Below are 22,913 nucleotides of genomic sequence, written 5' to 3'. Positions count from 1 at the left end.
GAATAGATCTAGATATACATTTTATTTGATGACTTATAAAACCAATAATGGGCAATGTCTCTATCTTACAGTAACGAGCTGTGGATTTTTACAAAGAGAATAGCCATTTTTAGCTTAATATTGATGTTAGATGTGGCTTGGAAAAGGAAAGACTTTTATATTCATAAGATATTAGAAGGTGCAATTATTTGTCTGTAGCTAAAGCATTTATTGTAGTATTGACTAAAAGAAGTCATGCTTTGTCGATTTCATCTCCTTCCTCAAGATACATTTGTTTCTATAAAAACTTAAGTGATGGAGAAGGCTTAAATTATTGCAATTTCTTAGGTAGCCCCGTGTTTGCACATGCCAGTGCAGCAATTCAAATGAAACTTAGACCTCTGCAGTTTTACAAATATTCAGATTAAAGCAATTTTCCTTACCTAATTTCCCCTATCCACCATCACTAACAAAATGTTTTAAAAATCATGTATGGTCAAAAAACTATAAGATAAAACTAATACTAAACTGTGTATTTTTTTCATTACCTCCTGGAACATACTGGAGGCATATTGTCAAGCTTTTCTTTGCAGGCACAGGTGCTACAAACTTACTTAAAAAAATGGAGAGTCTCTTGTGGTAATTTCATTCTAGCAGCTGGTCCTCTATGGGAAAAGAGAAAATACTGTGAGACTCGTGCCAAAAATTATGTGTGTAGCAGCACTGCTGCTTTGCCTTCCTTGCTTCCCTAGCTATCTGCCTCTCATTGCAAATATCCCATGGGCTTGTACAAAATTTATAGCCAGACCTGCTTTAAACCAGCAAAATCTTTCATTCAGAGAGCTGGTTAAGAATTTTTATAAGATTTTGGACAAAAAATGTGGTTTCTGCATAAGCATCGTTTTTCCCCAGGAAAACTTTGATTTTGCTAATATTTGTCAATTTTTCATCAGGAAAATAAAGTAAGATGTATTGTTTGGGTTGGACTCTCAGATTTAAATATTTCACTGCCTGGAACTGAATTGAACAATTTTGTTTTCAGTCAGCTTGATGTTAAATCTGTCCTCCTGAGCTACTGTTATGCCCACATGGAAGTGCAGTTTGGATCCACATTCCTCCTCAGGTCCACATTCTCCCCTGTGGCCTATCTTCCTCGGATGTACTGTAACTCTGCTGATGCAGGGCTCTTCTGTTCCAACAATAGTGGATTTTGCTGTGCCCTCTCAAACAGCAGGTGGAATGTGAGGCCTACCTGCTTATTCAAAAACATACAGTTAGTAACTACTGTACAGGAAAGATAAGAAATCAAGGTATGGGCTTTCCTCAGCTCATGGTAACAAAACCTTGAAATAGGGAATGAAGAGACAGGAGAAGAGCTTGGAAGATGCAGCCAATATCTCTTGACTTTCGTTACGAGGAAACTTTCCCTGAAGCCACAGCACTATATAAAGTAGGGTTCTGTGGCTGATACGAGCTACAAAGATGCTATGAAGGCGCTATGCTTTTTTCCAACTATTCAGTTAATTTCCCATTCTTATTACTGCCAAATCAATTGTCTCCAGTAGGGAGTTGTGAATCCCCTACAGTGGAAAACGATTTCAATAAATGTTCTTGACCAAGAGAAGATTCCTTCTGTGTAACTGTCCTCTGAAAGCAGTGGTGATTGATCTTCATTACCTGCCTAACTCCTATAATAGCTTGAAGACTCTGCATTATTTTTTCTAATTTTTTTCAAATTTCAGAATTTTATACTTTTTTCTTTGGAAAGGAAATGATCTTTGAAGCCACTAGGGGTCACCATGACTTCACTGCAAGAGAGGCAGTCAGAGTGCCCCCCCTGCAAGGAACTAATGACTGTGCATCTTGTTGGAGTGGGGTAGAACGTGAATGCCTGGAATGGGGCATAAAGTGTTAATAAAATCCTTACAGTGCCTGCTATATGTCTTTTTCTAGACAGTGGCTAATATTCTGTGGCTGTGTTCTGGAAAGCCAGCTGCACACAGCTGCCCAGTTGACAGTGTTTCAATTTTAACTCAAACTGACTTCTTCTGTAACTGCCATACTTGAATATCATATCCTTAGCCTTATTTCTGAATGTGCATTGCAGCCAGCACCTGTGGCTACATATGGGATGAGTTGGCAGCTGCAAGGTCCAGATGGCTAATACTGGAATGCATTGTAATGATGATAAAATAAAAGGGAAAAACAAGAATTTAGGGCACTCCATCGAGGTCAGAACATATGCAGTTGTTTTGAAAGTATGGGATTGAAATGGATTTTTTTGATAGACTACACTCTTCCACTTTCACTCTGTGAGATGTTCCTAAGGAAACATCCTCTTCGATACAGTTGAAGTGTATTGAAAATGGAGCTATCTAAAAGCATGTCTTCCTCCTGGGACTGACTGGAGTGCAATTAAACTGGGAAATGCATTGTGCAATTTGATTCTTATCAGACAAACAAGAGGTGTTTTCAAACTCAAAAAAGTACTTGACGACTCAAAATAAGCACCATCTGGTTCTGAAGCCAGTTCCCTGACTGGCCTCCCAGCTTGTTCTGTTGCTGGCTTGCTGACAAAATTGCTGACTTTTTTGTTCATGCATCCGAATAAGCTATTAGCTTTGAAAGAAAGTCCCTAACTTGTAAAAGAAAGCTTTGGTAAGGCATGTCTGCAGTCATATGTGAATGTGATTTACTGGCATGTTTAAAATATTCATCAAATCTATGGAGAATATGTGAACGGTTTTCAAGATAATACATTAAAAAGTTTGACATTAGTTTATTTTTCTTTCTCATCAGGGTGTGGTGCACATTGGTTATACAGACTTGCCAAGTAGAATGGCTACTCAGGCCAGTAGCCTTTATTCCAACAACATCTTGAAATTATTAAAAGCTATTTCTCCTGACAAAGAATATTTTTATTTTGAGCCAAGGGATGATTTTGATTATGGGACTATTGATCATGTCATTAGAGGAACTGTGATAATGAAGGTGAGTTTTAAGCTCATTTTTATAATTTTAAGAAATGGCTATAAAAGTGTATTGTGAAGGACATGAATGTTTCTGTTAGCCACATCTTAATAGATGAATTTATATTTTAAATAAGGAGTTGTAATCAGGGAGATATTTAGGGTTAAAAGAAAGAACAACAGAGAGATTAATAAAAGTGTTGATACTTTCAGTTTTTGACATTCAACCTTCATACTGAATTTGTGATTCATAAAGAAGGATTCAATACTAGGGATTGGTCTGTCATGCCGTAGAAAATATGAAATCAAATCTTCTATTAGATATCTTGCTCTGGCGCCAATGTATGTTGGGAACCTAAGGTGATGTATTCAGGCAAGGGGTGAGACATGAGTGGAGGTGTGCAAGCTGTGTGGGGTTCTTGAAGTGACCTCAGTTAGTATGAGAATTAGAGAATCAAAATTAAAAGGATGAAACAGATCTTGATAGAGCATCTGATACATCTCCCTTTTCTGGAGCAGAATCAACTATAGCTACATACACCTGACAGCTATTCATCAGTGTCCCAGTGATGGTGATTCCACTGCCTCCATAAATATCTATTCCAAAGACCATTAGAAAGTTTAAAAACAGCTTTGACTCAGGTTTCAAGCAAGGTATTGCGGTCACAATGCAGAATGCTAACCTTGAGGGGTGTCCAAAATGGGCCTTATTCAATTTGGATTCAGCCCGAATCAGGGACCGTGATTCGATTAATTGATTCAGATCACTGTCCCTGATTTGATTTAGCTGAATCCGAATCTGAAGATTTGACGCTGATTCAGAGAATCAGTGATTTGAACACAGATACAGCTTTAAACGTTTTTTCTGCATACCTCGAGGTAACAGGCACGGCTCGTGAACGCTGAGATGCTGGGGTGGATGGAGCATCACACAGGAGCACGGGAGCAAATCCAGAAGCGAACCGGAAGTACTTCCGGTCCACTTCCAGGACCACCGGAGAATGCACAGGGGACCCCCTGCATCCTCCGGCTTCTGGTCCACTTCCAGGTCTGCTACCAAGTGCACTGGGGAGCCCCCCATGTGCCTGTAGGATGCTCCATCTGCCCCACCATTGCAACATTCACAAGCCGCCTAGCATCTTAAGGTATGTAGAAAAAACATTTAAAGCTGTGTCTATGGCTGAATCGCCAAATCTTTCTGAATCTCTCCGAATTGATTCGATTCAGAGTGATTATAGGGTCTCCTGATTCGATTTGGATTTGGGGATTCAGCCACCAAAATGGGCCAAATCTCCGGTGAATCGAACCAGGGACCGAAGCTTCACACAGTCTTACTAAGCTCCATACAAACATGACCAGAGGCTCTGCTGAACACTGGAAGGCCCTGGTGTCTGGAGGTGTCTATCTGAGATAGTCATTTTAGTATGGGAGGAGCAAGGGCACTACTGCTTGAAGAGATGATATGACTGAAGCTAGAAATGTTCTAGCTTTAGTGCATGGAAAAGAAAATGAGAACATAGCAGTAAATCATATTGTTCAGAGCCTCTGTCTTAAAAGCAGGGATCTGCGTACCTTTATAAACCAGTGACTGGGAAATGAAACCCAAGTTTAAATGCAAGAGAAATGACTTCAAGTACGTGAAAACTAAGATTACTTGTGGGTGTGCTGGGATTTTTCCATGCATGAGAAATTTCTTTGGGTAGGCTGATTTTTTGCAGGGATGTTTGTTTTTTTTAATGGAAGAAAGCATGAAGTGAATTTCTGTTGATATGGTGAAGTCAGACCTGTCCAGGATCCATATCTGTCTGCAGGTAGCACTAAGCCAGGGGTGGGCAAAATGCGGCCCGTGGGCCAGATGCGGCCTGCCAGGCCATTCCATCCGGCCTGTGGGACCCCTAAAAAATTTAGAAAATTAGTATTTATCTGCCCCTGGCTGCCTGTCATGCGGCCCTCGATGGTTTGCCAAAACTCAGTAAGTGGCCCTCTGCTCAAAATAATTGCCCGCCCCTGCACTAAGCCAAAGCATAGTTATGCACAGTGATTAAATATTGGCAGGTTGGAATGACTTTTTGGTAGAAGACTCATTATAAAGAAGAAATGAATTCAGGTTCAGTTTCAAAGCAATATTAATTTGAGTCAGAGTCAGTTTTATAAATTTTTTTGCTTTATTCTTCATATATTTATTTTTTATTAGGGTGAAATACATCAAATGTAATAGTCTAAACATGCCAGACCATATTCTGTCCTGTGACTCCTTAGTGGGCTAGAGTGGACAAAGATGGCTTTTTGTGACTAACAGAACTCAACAATCAGTGCCAATTTGGCAGATCTAAGTTTACTAAATTAAAATATAGATAAAAATTTCTGATTTATGAAAAATAAGGATTTTTAATATTTTTAATATTTTTTTTAGAATAAATATAAATTATCATTACATTAATAAAAAGTAAAGGCCCTTGTACCTTTACTCACATGGATAATCTCATTGATTTCAATTGAACTGTTCACGTAAGTAAATGCAACAGGATCTGGCCCTAATAAAGCTAGAGGATCAGCCCATTATTTCACAGAGGGCAAGAGACACAGAAATCCACAACATTGATCATCATTTTTTCTAACAGGAAGGCAAGACTTTATTTCCAGCACCTTTACCAAGAACAGCACCACCTTCTGCTCCTGCTAAACCAAAATCTGTGCAGGAGTTAGAAGCAGAGAAACAAGCTTTGATCTCGCCATTCAGGAAGACCATGACATCAGCTGGAGCTTACACAGCAGGTAAATGATACATCAGAGAGATTTGGCTATATGACCCATTTTGTTTGCATTCCCTATATTTCTAGGAATAAAAGTAATTAAACCAGTTTGTGAAATAGATCTCTATACATTGTTTTAATATTGAACAGTAGCAGAAAGGTTAAATAACACTTCTAAACTCCTGAGTTACCTTCCAATTGAATGATGGACAAGAAAAAAAACTTTAGGGAAACACAGGGTATTTTTTTAGAGACTCGATCTTAAGTCATTGTCTCTATAATATTACCAAAAAATGTGTTGTGCTGCTAACTGCATATATAATAAAGAGCTAACATTGTGCTGTTTAGGGGCCAAACTCCAAACCCATTGAAACCGGCATATAGACCCTGACAGAAAAATGAGGCATTTTATGTTCTGCATTTCCAGGTGTTGTTGTTATGACTATTTATACTTGAAAACATACTACTTAAATGGAAAGTAAATCAGATAACAAGGTTTTCATTATAATGAATAGTATTCTCTCATAAACAGCATGACACTGTTCTACTATTAAGTTTCTTTGAAAAGAACAAAGGGTAATGAATAAAATACAATCTTTAATGTAAGTAAAGAGTCTCCACTGTCTAAACTCCTGTGCCTGATAAATGAGCAACAGTAGGAGTAACCATTAGCCTGAGGAAAGGGATTTTCTGGTGGTGTAGAAGAATGGATTTTAAAGGGAGTTAGAAAAGGATCTAAGAACTTGCTTTCAATTACTAATCCTTCCCTTATTTAATCTTATATGGTACTCCAAAGATTCCCATCACTGTCTCATCACAACTATGATCTCCTCCCAGTGATTTTGCCATTGCCATTGCCAGGTTGTGGATAAGTTATTAAGTTTATATTTGCATACTTTCCTTGGCATATAAGCACTTTATTATCTGACTTTAGAGATTTTTTTTCTTCAGTTAATGCTGAGTGCTCTGTATGCACATATAAATGTTTCAGTAAAGATGTCTTCAGCTGGTTAGCCCTTTAAAAATTAACTCCCCACTACCAGCAGATTTTGATACCCTTGCTTATACTGTGTATTACTTTGTTCAGAGAATACTCCCATTGATATCACTAGAATGATTTGAGTAATCAGATGCTACTAGATGAGAGTAAGAGAGGGAAAATCTGGCTATAAGTAAGTAAGATATATTTGAAATCATGTATTTATGACTGTGGTACAACCTTTTCCCAAAATGTAAAAACAGTTTTTGAAATTCTACCACATCAGGTCAAACAGACTAGTACTGAAGGCAATGATGGTTTCTCTCGCTAAGTATTACTGAACTGTTTGTGTGGTCTGCCTGTTTTAATAATGTTCAGATGTGGTACACTGTGGTCTGTTTCCTACTAATGCAGTAAAGGTTGTGAGAAATTACTGGAGAATCTATGCCATTTTTCCTTTGTTTTTGATGGACTTTTTCTCTATGATTTGCTCAATCTGAATAGTTTACATTTCACAGATTTTACTTGTTGGCAGCTCTGTGTCTGGATCCCATGATTTAAAAAACAAAATAAAAAAAAGTGTTCTATTCTTGGCTAGGTTTAGCTTTGGCAAAGATAGAATAAAAGTTAGGCATACTGAAGTATGTCTGGAGGCGCCTCCTGCTCCTGTTGATAGATAGCTATGGTAAAGCAGTGGGAACATGGCTGACCTCTTGGTCTATATTTTGAGGACTAATAAAGACAAATGTTCTTTTATTCTTCACCATATGTTTTTCTTTTTAGGCTTGACAAGCATTTTGGGGCTGGGGCTCATTTCTCCCAATTCTGCTTTTACCCAAATGGTGACTACATTTGGGCTTGCTGGAATAGTTGGTTATCATACTGTCTGGGGAGTCACTCCTGCCTTGCATTCACCGCTCATGTCAGTAACAAATGCAATTTCTGGTAAGTGAGCTCTTCTTCTTTCTCCTTGTGGGTATTTCAGATCTACAATCAAATTCAATGCTAGGATACTTTCAGGTGGAGAACCAGAGACATGAAGTTCAGTGGCTTAGCCAAAGGCAGGTGTCCTGTTAACTGTTACATTAGGACTGGAACTCATAAACCTGTGGCACTTGATAATGCTGTCTTTATTCTTTAGTTGTAGCTGAGATTAATTTCCCCACACAAAGCTCTCACTGACTGCACCCCCCTGGAGTCTTGATGAGAATCATGCTTTTGTAAGAATCAAGTAAATATAGTAGCTTTTGCTTTTACTGCCCACTATCCTAATGTGAATGATGACAAAACCAAAAAGTGAGTGTGCCCTACATCACATCAGATATTTTGTGGGCTGTTTCCCTTTCCACATCCTTCATTTAGTCTTGCCAGCTTTCTCTGTGCTCTTGGGCCACTATTGTTATATGGGAGGGAGAACTCAAGGAGTTGGGCACAACTGTAATCTTACATTGGGAGCAGACTTCTCTCCGTAGTGCAGAGCTGGGGCATTTAGCAGGATTGTTCAAGGAGAACATGCTGTCTCATTTAACAGGCAGCTGCCTTCTATACGCTTGTAGCCTCTTCTAAGGATTGTATTTGTTGAAGCATAATCCCTTGCTCCCCCAAGATAAGCAAATCCATGTTAAAATGAGCTGAGCTCAAGGCACAGTTTAATTCTGGGGTCTTTTACAGGCCTCTAAAGCACCTAGCACATCTTGTGAACTGTGTAACTAATGAAAAATAATATTGCAGTGCTCTTACACATAGTTTACTGTACATCTGCAACTTGGCAGGAGCTGATTTCTGTTAACAAAGATCACAGCTAAGATCATGAAACTTTTTCACTTAGCTTCCTCAGAAGCCTCTGCAAGTATGATTGGTTCCATAACAGCTCATTCCACAGCACCTTAGTGCTGCTTTGAGTTTTCTGATTTTTATGACAGAGCCTAAGGTCCAGCCTTAGGAAGAGGGGACACTGATGAGTAAGGGGATAAGGAAGATAGGCAAGGGAGAGGGTACAAGAGCAGATATAGAGGAAATATGAGTCAAAGAGGCTGAGGAAGAGAGAGGAAGAGGATTGGAACAAACAGATAATCAACTCATCACAGAGGAAGTCTAGCAAAAATGTAGAACTCTCTGGGTGGCTGAGAGGCAGCAGAAGCTTTAACTGCACATGGAGTATTTGGCTGTGCCCTTTCTTCAGGTTTCCCCCAAGGCTTCATGGTGGAGTGTAAAGGTGGGAAACCCACCAAAGTCCTAGTGTGCTCATGGAAGATGGGGATCTCAGTGTACTATTCTGAGTCCACAATGCTGAAAGGAACGAAGCAACTGTCCAGCTGTCATACCTTATTTCTAAATTTGCTTCTGCCAATACCAGGAGGAATCATTGCTTGCTTCTGGTTTGCAATGGATTAATTACTTATGAATTGTTCATATGTACAGTTATGAAGTATTGATTTATTCTGGTTTGTTTAGGTCTTACTGCTGTTGGAGGTTTGGTTTTAATGGGAGGATCTTACTTCCCTAGCGGTATTCCTCAAATCTTAGCCTTAGTAGCTGCATTTGTTTCATCTGTGAATATTGCAGGTGAGCACTGTTTATTCTCCATATCTTATGATAAATGTTTGTATGTGTCTAGAGTATGTTTTTGTACATTTGTATATGTTACATTTGTATGTGTTATGAAATGCCATCAGCTAACCTTTTGTATCAAAACCTGGGCAAGTTTCTGGACTGTACCATCTGACTACATCAAATATGTACTATATTTATTCAAATATGGGATGAGATTCCCCCCCCGCCCCTACTAGGGAACCTCATTAAATACATTGTCTATCATTAAACTGCTGCCAAAAGTAATGGAAACCAACTATGACATTGATTAAATGCAGCAAACACTGAACATGATTATAAAACCCATGGTCCATATTGGGAAAACATACTGATTTTTTCTTTTTAATTTCATGTCCCAGGCCCAATTGGTTCTGAATTCTGTTGACTGAGCAGAGCTCAATCATTCAAGTCTGTGGTGCTACCACCAGTAAATATCTCACCTTCCAGAGTTTTCAGCTTGGGACTTCAAGTACTCCCAAATCCATAGCAGTCATCCTGTGTACAGGTCCCAAGCTGGAGGCCTTGGAGTTCAGATGCCCCCTAGACAAAATGCCAGAGGAACAAGCTAGAGGGAAAGCCTGAGAGCAGGGATACTACCACAAGGATATGGTAGTGCAGCCCATGTGAATATGATATATACTAATGTTCCCCTAGTGCTGACTCTTTTAAAAGTCATAGTGAGCCACTACCTTGAATACATTTCAATTTCTTTTTCACTCCCAGAGCTGAGGTCCATTTCCAGTGAGTCCTGTTTCTTCACCAGCCTTAAATGTCAGCAAACATCAACAAACAGGGCCCCAAACAGTTCATTCAGAATCCCTTTGTCACACACTCTCTTGGCCTGTTACATCTGATTAGTGTGACCCTTCCCTCCATGAAGTGGAGCTAGATCAAGTTCCCCATCTGCATATACTTTTTTGGAGGATCCTGAGGCTCATGACAAGAATGCCTATTTTTAGTCATGAGTGGGGGGCTAATTAGCACATGGCTCCTTTCTGGGGGGTATCTGGAGCACACACACATACTGAGTAGTGCTGAGCTGTGGGGTCACCATGGCTTGAAATGCTGTTGACTCTGTTTCAGCCCAGGCCACTGAACTGTATAGAAAATCATGAGCCTTTTGGTTTTGCACTAATATGCATAGTTTGTACTATATAAAAGGTACAAAAGTGCTGCTTAAAAGTGTGTTTATGGAGTACTGTGCTAAAACTTGCAGCAGTTTCAAAATAGACAAAATGCATCAATTCTGGATGAACTAAGCATATAGGCAAATTATTACAGGTATGTTTATTTCAGGGTCAGTATTTTCAAATTTTCCCCTCATTTCCATGTGCTCAGAGAGAGCAGGGTCTGACAGTAAGGAGTGGTGAAGGGTCTGCAGGGGTAAAAAGTTGTGGGGGCCAGAGGGCAAAGGGGCTATCTGACCCACAGATTTATTTTCTTGCTGTAGCAGAGAAAAGAACAAATCCAAGGCAAACCTCCAATAATTAGATTCTGTATCTGGAAAATTATAACAAATGTATAAATTTTCCATCTATAGAGTCAAATTATTTGTAGGTTGTCTTATATTCAGGGTCATCTTATATTTGAGTAAATACAGTATGTGGCATACTAGGAAGCATGGAAAATCCTTTTGCCAATCTCATGAGACTCTCCTGAATCTCACAGAGATCATGATTCATGTTCCATGGGGCATATTGCCCAAGGAGCATTAAAATGGCTTTGAAATTTGTACTTGCAAACCCTTTGCATGCACAAAGCATTCATTTGAACTCACTAATTGGATTGTGACATAGGTAATGGTCTTATCTGCATGCACAAACAGACACTATAACTATGTGCCAAATATGCATGTCCAAAACTGCATTTGCAAATTTAGAATTTGAAGTGAGTCCTTGTGGAGTCCATTTATAATTTGCTGAAGTTGAACATTTTGCAGCCAGAGACTTTGTCTGCTGGCATTTTCTTGTCTGCTGGAATTTCAGTGGACTAGGGAATAGAGAGAATGATTGATTGGATCCTACCCTAAGTAGAGTTTGAGGATAGGGGCCTTGTTTTGGCCCTAGACACATTTTAATTCCTACTGACTTTTTGCACAGAATATTAGATGGAAATAACTTGTTTTTCTGGACACAAATGGCTATGGGGATCTTATATTAGAAATGAAATTGTTTCATAGTATTAAAACATTCGTTACCCTGTAATACCTCTCTTTTAAAGAATACTGCTGAGGCTAAGTACAGTCAGATTTGACTTTTTTTTTTTTCCCTTTATACCATGAGTCATCAACCTTTTACTAACCGGGGCTGCAGAGGCATCTGACCAAGCAGCTATCCTGGGCCACTGATCCATTCCTGTTGTCCAGTCATCCCTACTCTGTGCGGAAGGCTGATCTTTCATCCCTGTAATTCGGCCTCCACAGAAAAATATGTCACTGAAAAATGTGAGGAGTGAGAATTTGGACTGGCTAATTTGGCTGCAACCATAAGCAGAGGCTGCAGTGGACTACGAGAGAGAAGTCTTCTATACAGGGCAGAAATGCTGGAATAGCAGCAAGGGATTGGATGTCCATTAATAAAACACGGAACACAGAACATAGACCAGATCAGATGGCTGGGCAAGAGTAGGGGCTTGGTGTGTGTTTGTAAAACATGGACTAGATAAGACCTTCATAGGTCAGATTCAGTCCCTTCTTGGGCCAGATCTGGCACATGGCCCATAGGTGTTGGGCGTGCTTTAAACTGTGGTCGACTTCCTATGAATAAAGTTAGGTGCCTACATTGATGCCCCAGAGGTCAGTCCTGGGGCTGGTTTTGGTCAATATCTTCATCAATGACCTGGAAGATGGCATAGAGTGCACTCTCAGCAAGTTTGCAAATGATACCACGCTGTGGGGAGTAGTAGATATGCTGGAAGGTAGGGCTAGAGTGACCTGGACAAATGGGAGGACTGGGTCAAAAGGAATCTCATGAGGTTCAGCAAGGACAAGTGCAAAGTCCTGCACTTAGGATGGAACAATCCCATGCACCAGTACAGGCTGGGGGCTGACAGTCTGAGTAGCAGCTCTGCAGAAAAGGACCTGCGGGGTACATTGGACAATAAGCTAGCAGTGTGTCCTTGTTGCAAAGAAGGCTAACACCATACTGGGCTGCATTGGTAGGTGTTTTGCCAGCAGGTCAAGGGAACTGATTATTCTCCTCTATGCAGCACTGGTGTGGCCACATCTGGAGTACAGTGTTCAGTTTTGGGCCGCCCCGTGGCCCAAAGGCCACGGGGGGGGCCCAAAAAGGGTGTGGACAAATTGGAGAGAGTCCAGAGGAGGGCAACCAAAATTGTGAGGGGGCTAGGGCACGTGACTTCTGAGGAGGGTTTGAGGGAACTGGGCTTATTTTAGTCTAGAGAAGACTGAGAGGGGATTTAATAGCAGCCTTCAACTACCTGAAGTGGGGTTCAAAAGAGGATGGAGCTGGACTGTTCTCAGTGGTGGCAGATGACAGAACAAGGAGCAACAGTCTCAAGTTGCAGCAAGGGAAGTTTAGGTTACATATTATGAAGAATTTTCTCACTAGAAGGGCAGTAAAACACTGGAACAGGTTAGCCAGACTATGGACTCTTCCTCCTTGGAAGCTTTTAAGACCCAGCTAGATAAAGCCTTGGGTGGGATGTTCTAGTTGGGGATGGTCCTGCTTTGAGCAGGGGTTGAACTAAATGATCTCCTGAAGTCCCTTGCAACCCTAATTTTCTATTTTCCCATATTCTGTGATTCTATGATTGATAATAAAACAGCTAAATGTGTTGACTGATTTTCAAAGGTGATAAGCATTCAAAAGAACCTCTATTAAGGTCAAAAGGAGCTCTGTATTTTCAGCATCTCTGGATATAGAGGCCTTGTTAGGAGGGACTTCAGCATCTGACTTTTGGGAATCTTGATTTGGTAAAATTCAGTCTACAAAAACAACTATCTGGCCCCCCAATTTATACAAGCACTCTGATAATAATAATTTGTTGTCCAAACATGAAAATGGTTGGAAAAACTGGAATTATTTAGTCTGAAGGAAAGAAGACTCAGGGGGATTTGGTAACAGTCTCTGACTACTTAAAGGATGTTATGAAGAGGATATTGATAGACTAGTCTTTGTAGCTGTAGGTGATGGGTCAAGAAGTAATGATCTTAAATTGCAGCAAGGGAAATCTAGCTAGGATGTTAGAAAGAACTTTCTAACTATCAGGATGGTTAACCATTGGAACAGATTACTCAGAGAGGTTGTGAATCCCTTTTCTTGGAAGTTTTCAGGAGTAGGGTAGGCAAACAGTTATCTTGAATGGTTTAGACAAGGGGACTAGACCCCACCCCACCTTAAGCAGGAGGTGGGACTAAATGACCTCCTTCAGCCCTATTTTTCTATGATTCTGTGGCATCTGAAATATCAACAAGGAAATAACTACAAAGATTTCAATAATTTCTAAAGCAGGTAGTAACATCATATTTGAAATTGTATAGTGGTTTTAATAATACTCTCATTATGGTAGTATGGTCCCATTTCCATAGTATCTGTACATATCATACCTTTTCTTGATGAATTACCACTGCAAAAATCCTGCCAAGTTTGTAAGTGCTATTATCTCCATTTCAGAGATTAGGACCAGGGGCAAAGAGAGGCCCATCACCACCTAGGATCTATTTAGTAGAGCAGAGACTTGAACCCAGGTCTCTCAAGACTTTGCTCATGTCCTAATAATTTGACAATCTTTCTTCTCTCAAAGAAACCTGATGATATAGATCTTTCCTAGTCCATTAGACCATTTTTTATTGGTAAAACTATTTTCCGTTCACAATTTTTTTTTTTATACGTAAGGTTAGAGCAAGCATATCTAGAACTGAGTAGAGCTTTCAGGAACTCCTTATTCAAGACGGGAGGCATATTGTCCAAGATGTGTGATGCCTGTTTCTTGCTCTGTTTTCTAAAAGAGCTGTGGCATGCACTTCTCTCTAGAGTTGGCCAGCTCAGTGGGCAAGTAAGACCATAACCTTACATATGACTCTGTAAATTACTTCCAGTCTCAATCACTCTTTTGGCTTGAGCAAAGAGACTGTTGTGACCAGCCCAGTTTCAGGGGCATCATGGCCATCCCCCCAAGCTATGACCTTCAGGTCCAAAAGACCTGTTTCATGGCTAGTAATTCACTCTTAGGAACGCTGCTTGTTTGATCTAAATTGGCAAACCCATATGATGGCCAGTGGCAGACCAGGCAGCCCTTTCCATAGCCTGCTCCTACCCAGATCTACAAATAAATGTCTGTTATACTCTTTAGTTCAGCGAGATGTTCTTGTGTATAGGGCAAACTGTGGGCATAGCCTCCAAGAATCCTCTCCCTCTCCCTTTGGATGGCAGAATTACAATAATTCTGCTGCATCCAAAGTCCCTGCACTCACAGAAGGGAGCAAGCAGGTGGGATAATTTGGCCTTCAGTGGAGTGAACATGATACTGAAAAATCATTTTTAAAAACCAATGAGTTACATAACAGAATTGAATAGAATAATGTCCAAGTGGAAACAAGGTCTTTGCTAACAACATACAGATCAAATTGCAACTAATATTTGCAGACTATTTGCAACTGAAATAGCATCAGGGAGGGTTACCTCTGTGTTCATGTACAGAGGTACTTTGTATTTATAGGAGTCCCTGAGTGTATATTTTTATCTGCTCATTCTTACAGTTCAAACTTGTATTTCCCAACAGGTGGTTTCTTAATTACACAGCGAATGCTGGATATGTTCAAGCGACCTACAGATCCACCTGAATATAATTACCTCTACCTCCTCCCTGGAGCTCTGTTTGTTGGGGGTTATGGTGCCTCTCTTGCCAGTGGACATAGTATTGAACAGGTCAGACAATGTTCCGATTTCTGTTACTCAGTAGTCAGGTTAGCGATCTAATCAGCTAGGCTCAGTCATGAATGACTGGTGCCTCCTGAGATTGATGGGGCACCATGGTGGCGAGCAGCAAGCGAGAACTGCCTGCAGATGCCGCCAGCCATGTCAGCAGCAAGGAGGAGGCAGGTATGAACAGTGATGGCCCGCAGAAGCCAGCAGCGGCTTCGGTGGTGGTCAATCTCGGGGGGGCACGTTCCACCCTCCCCCGATGTCCCCTCTACATGTCACCTATGGGCTCACCTGTGCTAGCAAATCTAGTGATGCCAGCAAATTAAGGCCCTGCTTCTGCAGATACTTACTACTAGCCATTGTATTTAATGATATACGTTTTAAGGGGCATTCACAGTAGTAAAAGCTTGGCAGATTTGGGTCCTTAATTTATTGCTGACCCATTTGCTAATATTCTTCATTACTCATCACTGGGTCATCAGGCCTCTTATTTTCTAGTAATTTCCCAAACAATAAGGGAGGGGAAAGTTCTTAGAGGTTATGGTGCTTCTCTTGCCAGTGGACATAATATTGGACAAGTCAGACAACATTTATATTTCTGAATGTTCAGATTTTAGAGCCTTTCTGTATTCCACAGTCCTTTATTCAGGCAAAATTTCAATATAACTTCAATAAGAGTTTAATTGAATTAAAGACTAGATCAGTGATTCTTAATGATTTGAGATGCTTTAAAGAGTGCCATAAGGTGCCTTGCAATGTTAGCACTGTTAGGTGTGCAAGCATAATTCACACAATAAACCTAGAGATTTCACATAGGAATTCATAGTGTTAAAAACATTCTACCATGTAGTGGTCTTTGTAAGTTCTTTGCAATATAAAAAATGGTCTATTATTTTTCTCTAGTCAAAAAACAAGTGAAAACTAAGAGCTGGCATTTTCTGAGGAGTGCTTTGATCCCACAAAGTTTGAGAACCACTAGATTAGATATTGAATCTACATTTCCTTTCCATAAAGATCTGTTTGTCATCTCACGCTTTCCTTAAGAAAGGTGAAATCCAGTAAAGTTTTCACTATGCAGAGAAAGAAATTGTGCACGTACATAATTTCAGCAAGCTTTTTAAAAAGTAAAGTATAGAATTTCTGAAGTGTGTGATGGTGGAAATGTTGTTTAATTATGGCTTTTCTGAATTTCTATTACAAGGTATCAAAGAGCATAGGCTATGCTTTACAATATATTCCAGCATCCCAGTGATTTAGAAGGTCTTTGCCTTTGCTTTAATAATCCTTTGAATGCTCTCTTGATGTGCAGAGCAGAATATTTATAAGAAAATAAAAACAAAACCCTTCAGTAAATGATTCCTTCCAGTCAACAAAATTGGGCACTTAAACAGCACACATCCCAAAGGACAGAACACAAAACCTAGCAGTGACAGTAATGTGTCTGTCTTGTGTTCTGTTGGGTGAATGGTTCATTGCTCTCTATTCTGAAAGGCAAAATTTGGCAGTTTCTACAAATTCTTGTGAATGGGTTTTCTCTGCTTTAGTGAGAAACCCTCCTGCTATAGATCTTTTATTAAATTATTTTTATTTATTATTTACTGAGCACCTTGAGACACTTTCACTTTACAGGAATAAGGGCAGCTATGCTCTCTATCCAAAGGCACTTGCGTTTAACCTTGACAGACAGTGCAGTTCTGCCTGTGCTATTAAGCTAAGGTTCTTAAAGCAGTCGCTAGGTTCTAGTTGAATTGCAAATTTTTAGCCATTATTCAAAACACAAACACTTTGAATAATTTTTTTAAAATCAGAAATAGACTCTATGGAGCAACAACTATGTTGACTGAAAACACTGAAGGAAACTATTTTGTGAATGATCTTATGGTAATCTGAAATCTTAAGGGAAATGAACCAGTCCTCTCAAAAACCTTAAGGATTTTCAACCTCCCAGAAAAGTGTTCCTCACCAAAAATCTGGAATAAATGAGGTGCTAGTTTTCATGAATTCCTTGAACTACTTAAAATAAAACCATCTCTGGAAAGAAATCTGATAAATATCTTGGAACTGATCAGAAGGTCATTTAACAGTCAGTAGGCCTAGGAACATTCATGGTTTATTTCCCAAACAGCTGTTTCTGGAGTAGTTTTTCATTAGAGGCCTATTCTTTGAAACTGTATTAAACCAATGTTGTAGGACACCAAATACCTGAGTTCACGGAACTAAACAATGCAATTCTCTCCATGAACAATACACCAAAAATGCCAATAAAATACAAATCTAATCTCTTATAAATATCTTTGTGAGCAACAGAATAGAGATTGAATTGGGAGCAGTAGTAGATGTTTACAGATTTCAGTTTTCCAATAAAACAATAGCTCAGTGTACACTTAGATTTGGACTTAATCAGTTCTGAGGAATGGCCTGATAATTAGAAAGACAACACCAAATTCTGTGATGGTGTAAATGGGTAAAGCTCTGGTGACTTTTGCCAAGTATTGCCCATTTATACAGTATAAATTTGGTCTTTTGATGTTTCCTATGATATTTCTTGAAAACTTGCATAAGCAGAGCATTTTTTGATGGCCTTTTCTGGATTTTATCAGGGAATTATTCTGCTTCATTTTGTTTGTACATTTCATTCTCTACTAAATGATTAGAGAATGATGGACTGAATCCTTTTATTTTTTATGACTATATGGTTTTGGATTCTTGTTTGTCAATGTATTTAATAATACAGGTCAAAAAAGGGAACATTTAGCATTCATGATTTTAAAATCACCCAGATGCTTTTAAACATGAGAGAGAACACCACATGTTGTTTATAAATGCATCATCATGAAGGGATTTCGGAGTATTTTGTATAACAAAACACTAAGGAATCAAAGTAACAGAATCAGTGGAAATGATCTCATAGCATTATAATCTTTAAAATGATATTTGAATGACTGGTTTGAGAAAATGTATTTCTTCCACACAAACACAGAAAATAAAGGCTAAAGTCATTTTAAATCATGTGTAATGAAAAATTGAAAAATTAAAAAAATTTGTGAAGATAATTTTACCTAATATCTTTAAGCTTTAACCAATTTGTTATTAGTTTGTTACTCAACTCTAGAAAGAGAGCAGAAAGAATGAAGCCCACTGACATGCACATTTGAAGATACATAATCGTTTAGGACACTGAAGAGTGCAAAAAACCACTAGATCAATATTTATGAAAATAACTGAAAATGTGTATTTAAATATTATTGGGAATTGGACCTTTAAAGTTTAATCTCTGTAACTCTGCTCTTAATGCTTATCTGTGTGGAGAGGTATGAAAAGAAATATACTGGTATGAACAAAAGATAATAACTTGGGTAAATTTTAATGTCAAAGGCTGAGAAAAATACATGAATAACGTAAGAACTTTCCATTATTCCAAATCTTGGTGGAGATCCTGGAGACTTTGTGAAAGAGAAGAAGCACAGTAATTCCATGCCACTGTGTATTAACTTGGCATTGTTTTTTTACAGATGATGTATCTGGGCTCAGGCCTTTGCTGTGTTGGTGCACTGGCAGGACTTTCTAGTCAGAACACTTCTAGACTTGGTAATGCCCTAGGTATGATTGGGGTGGCTGGTGGTTTAGCTGCTACGCTAGGAGCACTGAAACCTGCCCCAGAATTACTCGCTCAGATGTCCACTGCCATGGCTATTGGTGGCACAATTGGTATGTATACCATTTTGTTCAGCAGGTAGAGTTTAAATTCATGCCAGCTTCACTAATGATTTATTAATTAATATTTATTTATAATCCAATGGGAAAATGCATTTAAAAAGTACTTTAGGTCCTGACAGGAGCACTCTTGGCTAAGAAGAAAATGTAAGATGGTAAAACAGATGTGTTTAAGTTTGGCCATTTCTTTCTATAGCTTAAGGCTAAAACAGAGGAAATATTTAACTTGAATATGCACTTGCCATCAGCTTATAGTCAAAGGACCTAGCTGTTATCAAGGCTCAAAATGGTGCCTGTAATAATAGAAATTATGATTACAGTATTTCCCAAAAGGCTCTTCTATAGTTTTCAGGGATTGTTTTAATTGCCTTGCCAGTCATCCTTGTCAAAATCCTGTGGAGTTCTGGCAGTTTCACAGCAGACAGCTCCCCCCTCTCTGAAAATATTTTTTCAACTGCAATTTCCTTCTAGGTGACTCAAGAAAGTTGTAGAAAGGACAAGCCAAACAACTGTAAATCTTCAAACTCTCTACTTGAGCTCTTTTGAGTGTTCTTACAATAGGTCCATTAAAAAAACAGGGAGGGCACAACAGGGGTGATGGGGAAATTGGCAAGTCCATTTCTCACAGGTGCCATTTCATTTGAAAGACTGGTTTATTGTCCGGATTACTTGGTGAATTAGAAATCCAGAGTTTTATACATGTTCAGTTGTAGCGTTAGGCTTCTGAAGCTAATGTAGCCTCAAAGTCCCTATGATAGAGTATTCTGACTAGAGCTGTGCTAATAACCGGTTTCTCATTTGTTCTGAGGTCCAAAAAATGGGAAACAAATCAACTTCAAGTCAATCAGAAAATCAATGTATTAAAAAGTTTAAAAATAATTTGGGGGTTTAAAATATTTAGTTCAACTCAGAAATAAACATTTTATTTTGTTATCAAGCTTTTAAAATGTCTAAAAATGTTCTTCAATAAAATTGAACTCAATTTCAGAACATAATGATGTTTCATAAGGAAGAATTCAAGCATTTCATTAAAAAAAAAATCAAAACAAAATAGACCTTTTGATTTTTTTCTTTGACTGAAACCATTTACCAAAGCTGACACAAATTCACTAAATGTTTTGGTCAACCTGAGTCTGTGTTTTTTGGCAGAGAGTGTTTTGTATGAAAAGTTTTATTTCCTCCCCACCCCCCCCATGAATATTGTAAGGCAGGGTTCATATCCAGCATTGCTTTGTTCTTGGTTTGGCCCAGATGAATAAGTTTTGGGCAGCATCTTGTCCAACATCCTTGGGTTATGGAAGCCTTATATCGAAGAATGCTGGGAAAGAGATCCTGCCATTGCCAGCCTGTCACTGAGAACGCTGTGTACTCGTCTAATGCCTCCAGAGGCATTTTGCCTGCTTGGGTTCCCTGCAGGCAGAATATGTCTGGAAACTCTAGTGCGCCCACAGTATCCCATCCCCTGCACAAGGGGTTGTGGCTTCAAAAGCCCCAATTTGGCTCTGTTTCTTACAGGCTGTCATCTTAAAATGTTCTAGCAAATATATTTTTGGAGGAGACTTAAATTAGGTTATAAGTTCTTGCAACTATTATATTTCTACTACATTGCACAAAAAGGAAAACAACACAAGAAAGCAAATGATCCTTTGTTGCTTAACTGCCTGTTTATACTTCAAGAGATTATGAAATACAATATCATATTTTAATCTTAGATCTAACTAATTTTATTTTGCAGGTCTTACCATTGCGAAACGGATTGAAATCTCTGACCTTCCACAGCTTGTAGCTGCATTTCACAGTCTGGTTGGTTTGGCAGCTGTTCTTACATGCATTGCTGAGTATATGATTGAATATCCACACCTTGATGTTCACCCTTCTGCCAATGTTCTCAAAACTGTTGCCTATTTAGGGACCTACATTGGGGGTGTCACCTTCAGTGGCTCTTTAGTAGCTTATGGAAAATTGCAAGGTACCCTTCTTTTTGATGTGTCTCATGTTAGATAAATTAGATGCCTTTTGCAAGGAGTCTTAATGGGATTTAGTTGCCCCAACTCCTGTTGAATTCCAGTGAAATCTCTTTAAAAGCTACACATGTAAAAATGGGAACTAGGGGAAAGTGTTGCTCTGGTACAGTTCAAGTACAAGAAGGTAACAAATCTGTGGTACTAGTCAGTATTAAAACAGTGAGAATACTAAAATATGGATCTTTTTCTGGCCACAATAATTTCTAAGGATAAATAGCCACCAGGGCTTTTTGTTCCAAATAATTATTTGGTCCTCATTACCAACTGCAGATGGTACATTCTGGGAAGCTGCCCTGGTGTTATCCATTTCACTCCTAGGGATGATATCAAGGGAGTCAGTTGGTATGCCAAATCCTAATGTACTGGTTTGGAGTAGAAGTCTGGTAGGTGATACTAACTACAGGCCACAGCCCATAGTATGCTTGCTTTCTTGGTTTAAAGCTGAAACTAGAAACAGCATTACCAGCCAGTGAAATGAAGTGCCTTCAAGACAATCCTTACTGTGTAAGGCCAAGGATTGGTGCATATGAACTCTAGACATCTGTAAGACTGGTCCACTTCCTCAAAGACTGTTGCCTGAACAAACCTCAAATGGCCCTTAGGGCTATAGATTTTCCCAAAGTTTAATGGAAAAAGATCATTTCTTGGGAGCTAAGAACTGAAAAGGAGCTGTTGGGAAGTAGGAAACTTTTTATGAGTATTTCTTTCAAGCAACTGCATAGTTACATTTTAACTGCAGTAGGCCACTCATTCCTCTGCATAAATTGAGATGGTGGGGCCCTGCCATCTTTGGCCTTTTGGTGCTTTAACTGTGTCTATAGCTTATACTGACTTCCAGTACTTTTTTCATTAAAATGTTTATGGAATAAACTGAGTGATATATTAATTTGAACATCCATGGTTTGTCCTAGGTATGCTGAACTCAGCAGCACTCCTTCTACCTGGTCGCCATTACCTGAATGGTGGTTTGTTGGCAGCATCAGTAGGTGGTATGATCCCTTTTATGTTGGATCCAAGCTTCACTACCGGCATGGCCTGTCTCCTTGGTGTTTCAGGGCTCTCTTCCATCATGGTAAGAAAAGCAAGTACTCCTCTCAGTTTTTTCAATATAGTCAACAGTGGGTGCATCTACACTTGCATAGTAAGGCAAAGCGATAAACTCCAGTACATATCACACCAGAGTTTATTGCTTCTGGGCACTGCATTTACACAAGCACCTGGGACTGCAGCATGTTGAATCAGGTCAAAGCAGCTCCAGGTGGCAGGGACCTGGGGGGCCAGCCTGCCAGGCTATGGCTGCTCCGGCATGGTTCAACATGCTGGAGAGGGACTGGCTGGGGCACAAAGGTGTCCCAGTGCGGGGCTAGCTGGCAGGCAGCCCCTGCCCTGAAGCACCCTCATGTCACAGCCAATAGGGTCAGCATCTACATATGCATTGCTGCATATAAAAAAAAATCTGCAGCAGGATAGTACTTGTATTTACATATACTATCTTGTTTCCTGTGGCCTAATAAGGCTGCATGTGTAAACACCAAGACATTTACTATGGAGCTAATTAGTCTACTTCGCAGTAAAAGACTTGTATAGATGTCCAGTATAGCTTCTGTTTGCCTCTTCAGCTTTTGCTGAACGCCAACAAAATGCAGTCCCACTTGCCAGTTGAAAATTCTGGCAATGTTTTGGAGACACCCTAAAGCACTGGGCAAAATGGTTTTGTAGCCTGTGCCAGGGCACTGGTGGTACCTGCCACTTTAAGGGCTGAACCAAACAGCCAGCAGGTGCTTGTTTATGGTGGCCATTTTACAACTCTGGCTGGCTATATAAACAGAGTAGTTCGCTGCTGGCAGGCCAGGCAGAAACATCGCCTGGCTGCAAGGCTGTAGGCAACATCCTAGAGGTAAGAGCAGGAGCTTAAGGGGATGGTTTCATAGATTCATAGATTCATAGATGTTAGGGTCGGAAGGGACCTCAATAGATCATCGAGTCCGACCCCCTGCATAGGCAGGAAAGAGGGCTGG

The 22,913-nt window shown here is 39.6% G+C and overlaps 1 protein-coding gene across 2 annotated transcripts in view; it reads left to right on the top strand.

Moving 5' to 3' along the window:
* The window catches only part of LOC102385573 (NAD(P) transhydrogenase, mitochondrial-like), a 57,233-nt gene that overhangs the window by 5,643 nt on the left and 28,677 nt on the right, over positions 1-22,913 (top strand). For both annotated transcript variants that reach the window (XM_006038468.3, XM_025194972.1), the window contains 8 exons: positions 2,779-2,970; positions 5,570-5,723; positions 7,464-7,625; positions 9,135-9,245; positions 15,015-15,160; positions 18,670-18,865; positions 20,607-20,840; positions 21,807-21,967. In XM_006038468.3, coding sequence (XP_006038530.2) covers positions 2,779-2,970; positions 5,570-5,723; positions 7,464-7,625; positions 9,135-9,245; positions 15,015-15,160; positions 18,670-18,865; positions 20,607-20,840; positions 21,807-21,967 — 1,356 coding nt within the window. The remainder of the gene's footprint in view (positions 1-2,778; positions 2,971-5,569; positions 5,724-7,463; positions 7,626-9,134; positions 9,246-15,014; positions 15,161-18,669; positions 18,866-20,606; positions 20,841-21,806; positions 21,968-22,913) is intronic.

Source organism: Alligator sinensis, unplaced genomic scaffold (assembly GCF_000455745.1).
Source record: "Alligator sinensis unplaced genomic scaffold, ASM45574v1 scaffold1424_1, whole genome shotgun sequence".
NCBI lineage: Eukaryota > Metazoa > Chordata > Crocodylia > Alligatoridae > Alligator > Alligator sinensis.
The sequence above is the reverse complement of the archived record's forward strand: the minus strand, read 5'-3'. Positions and strand labels throughout refer to the sequence as shown.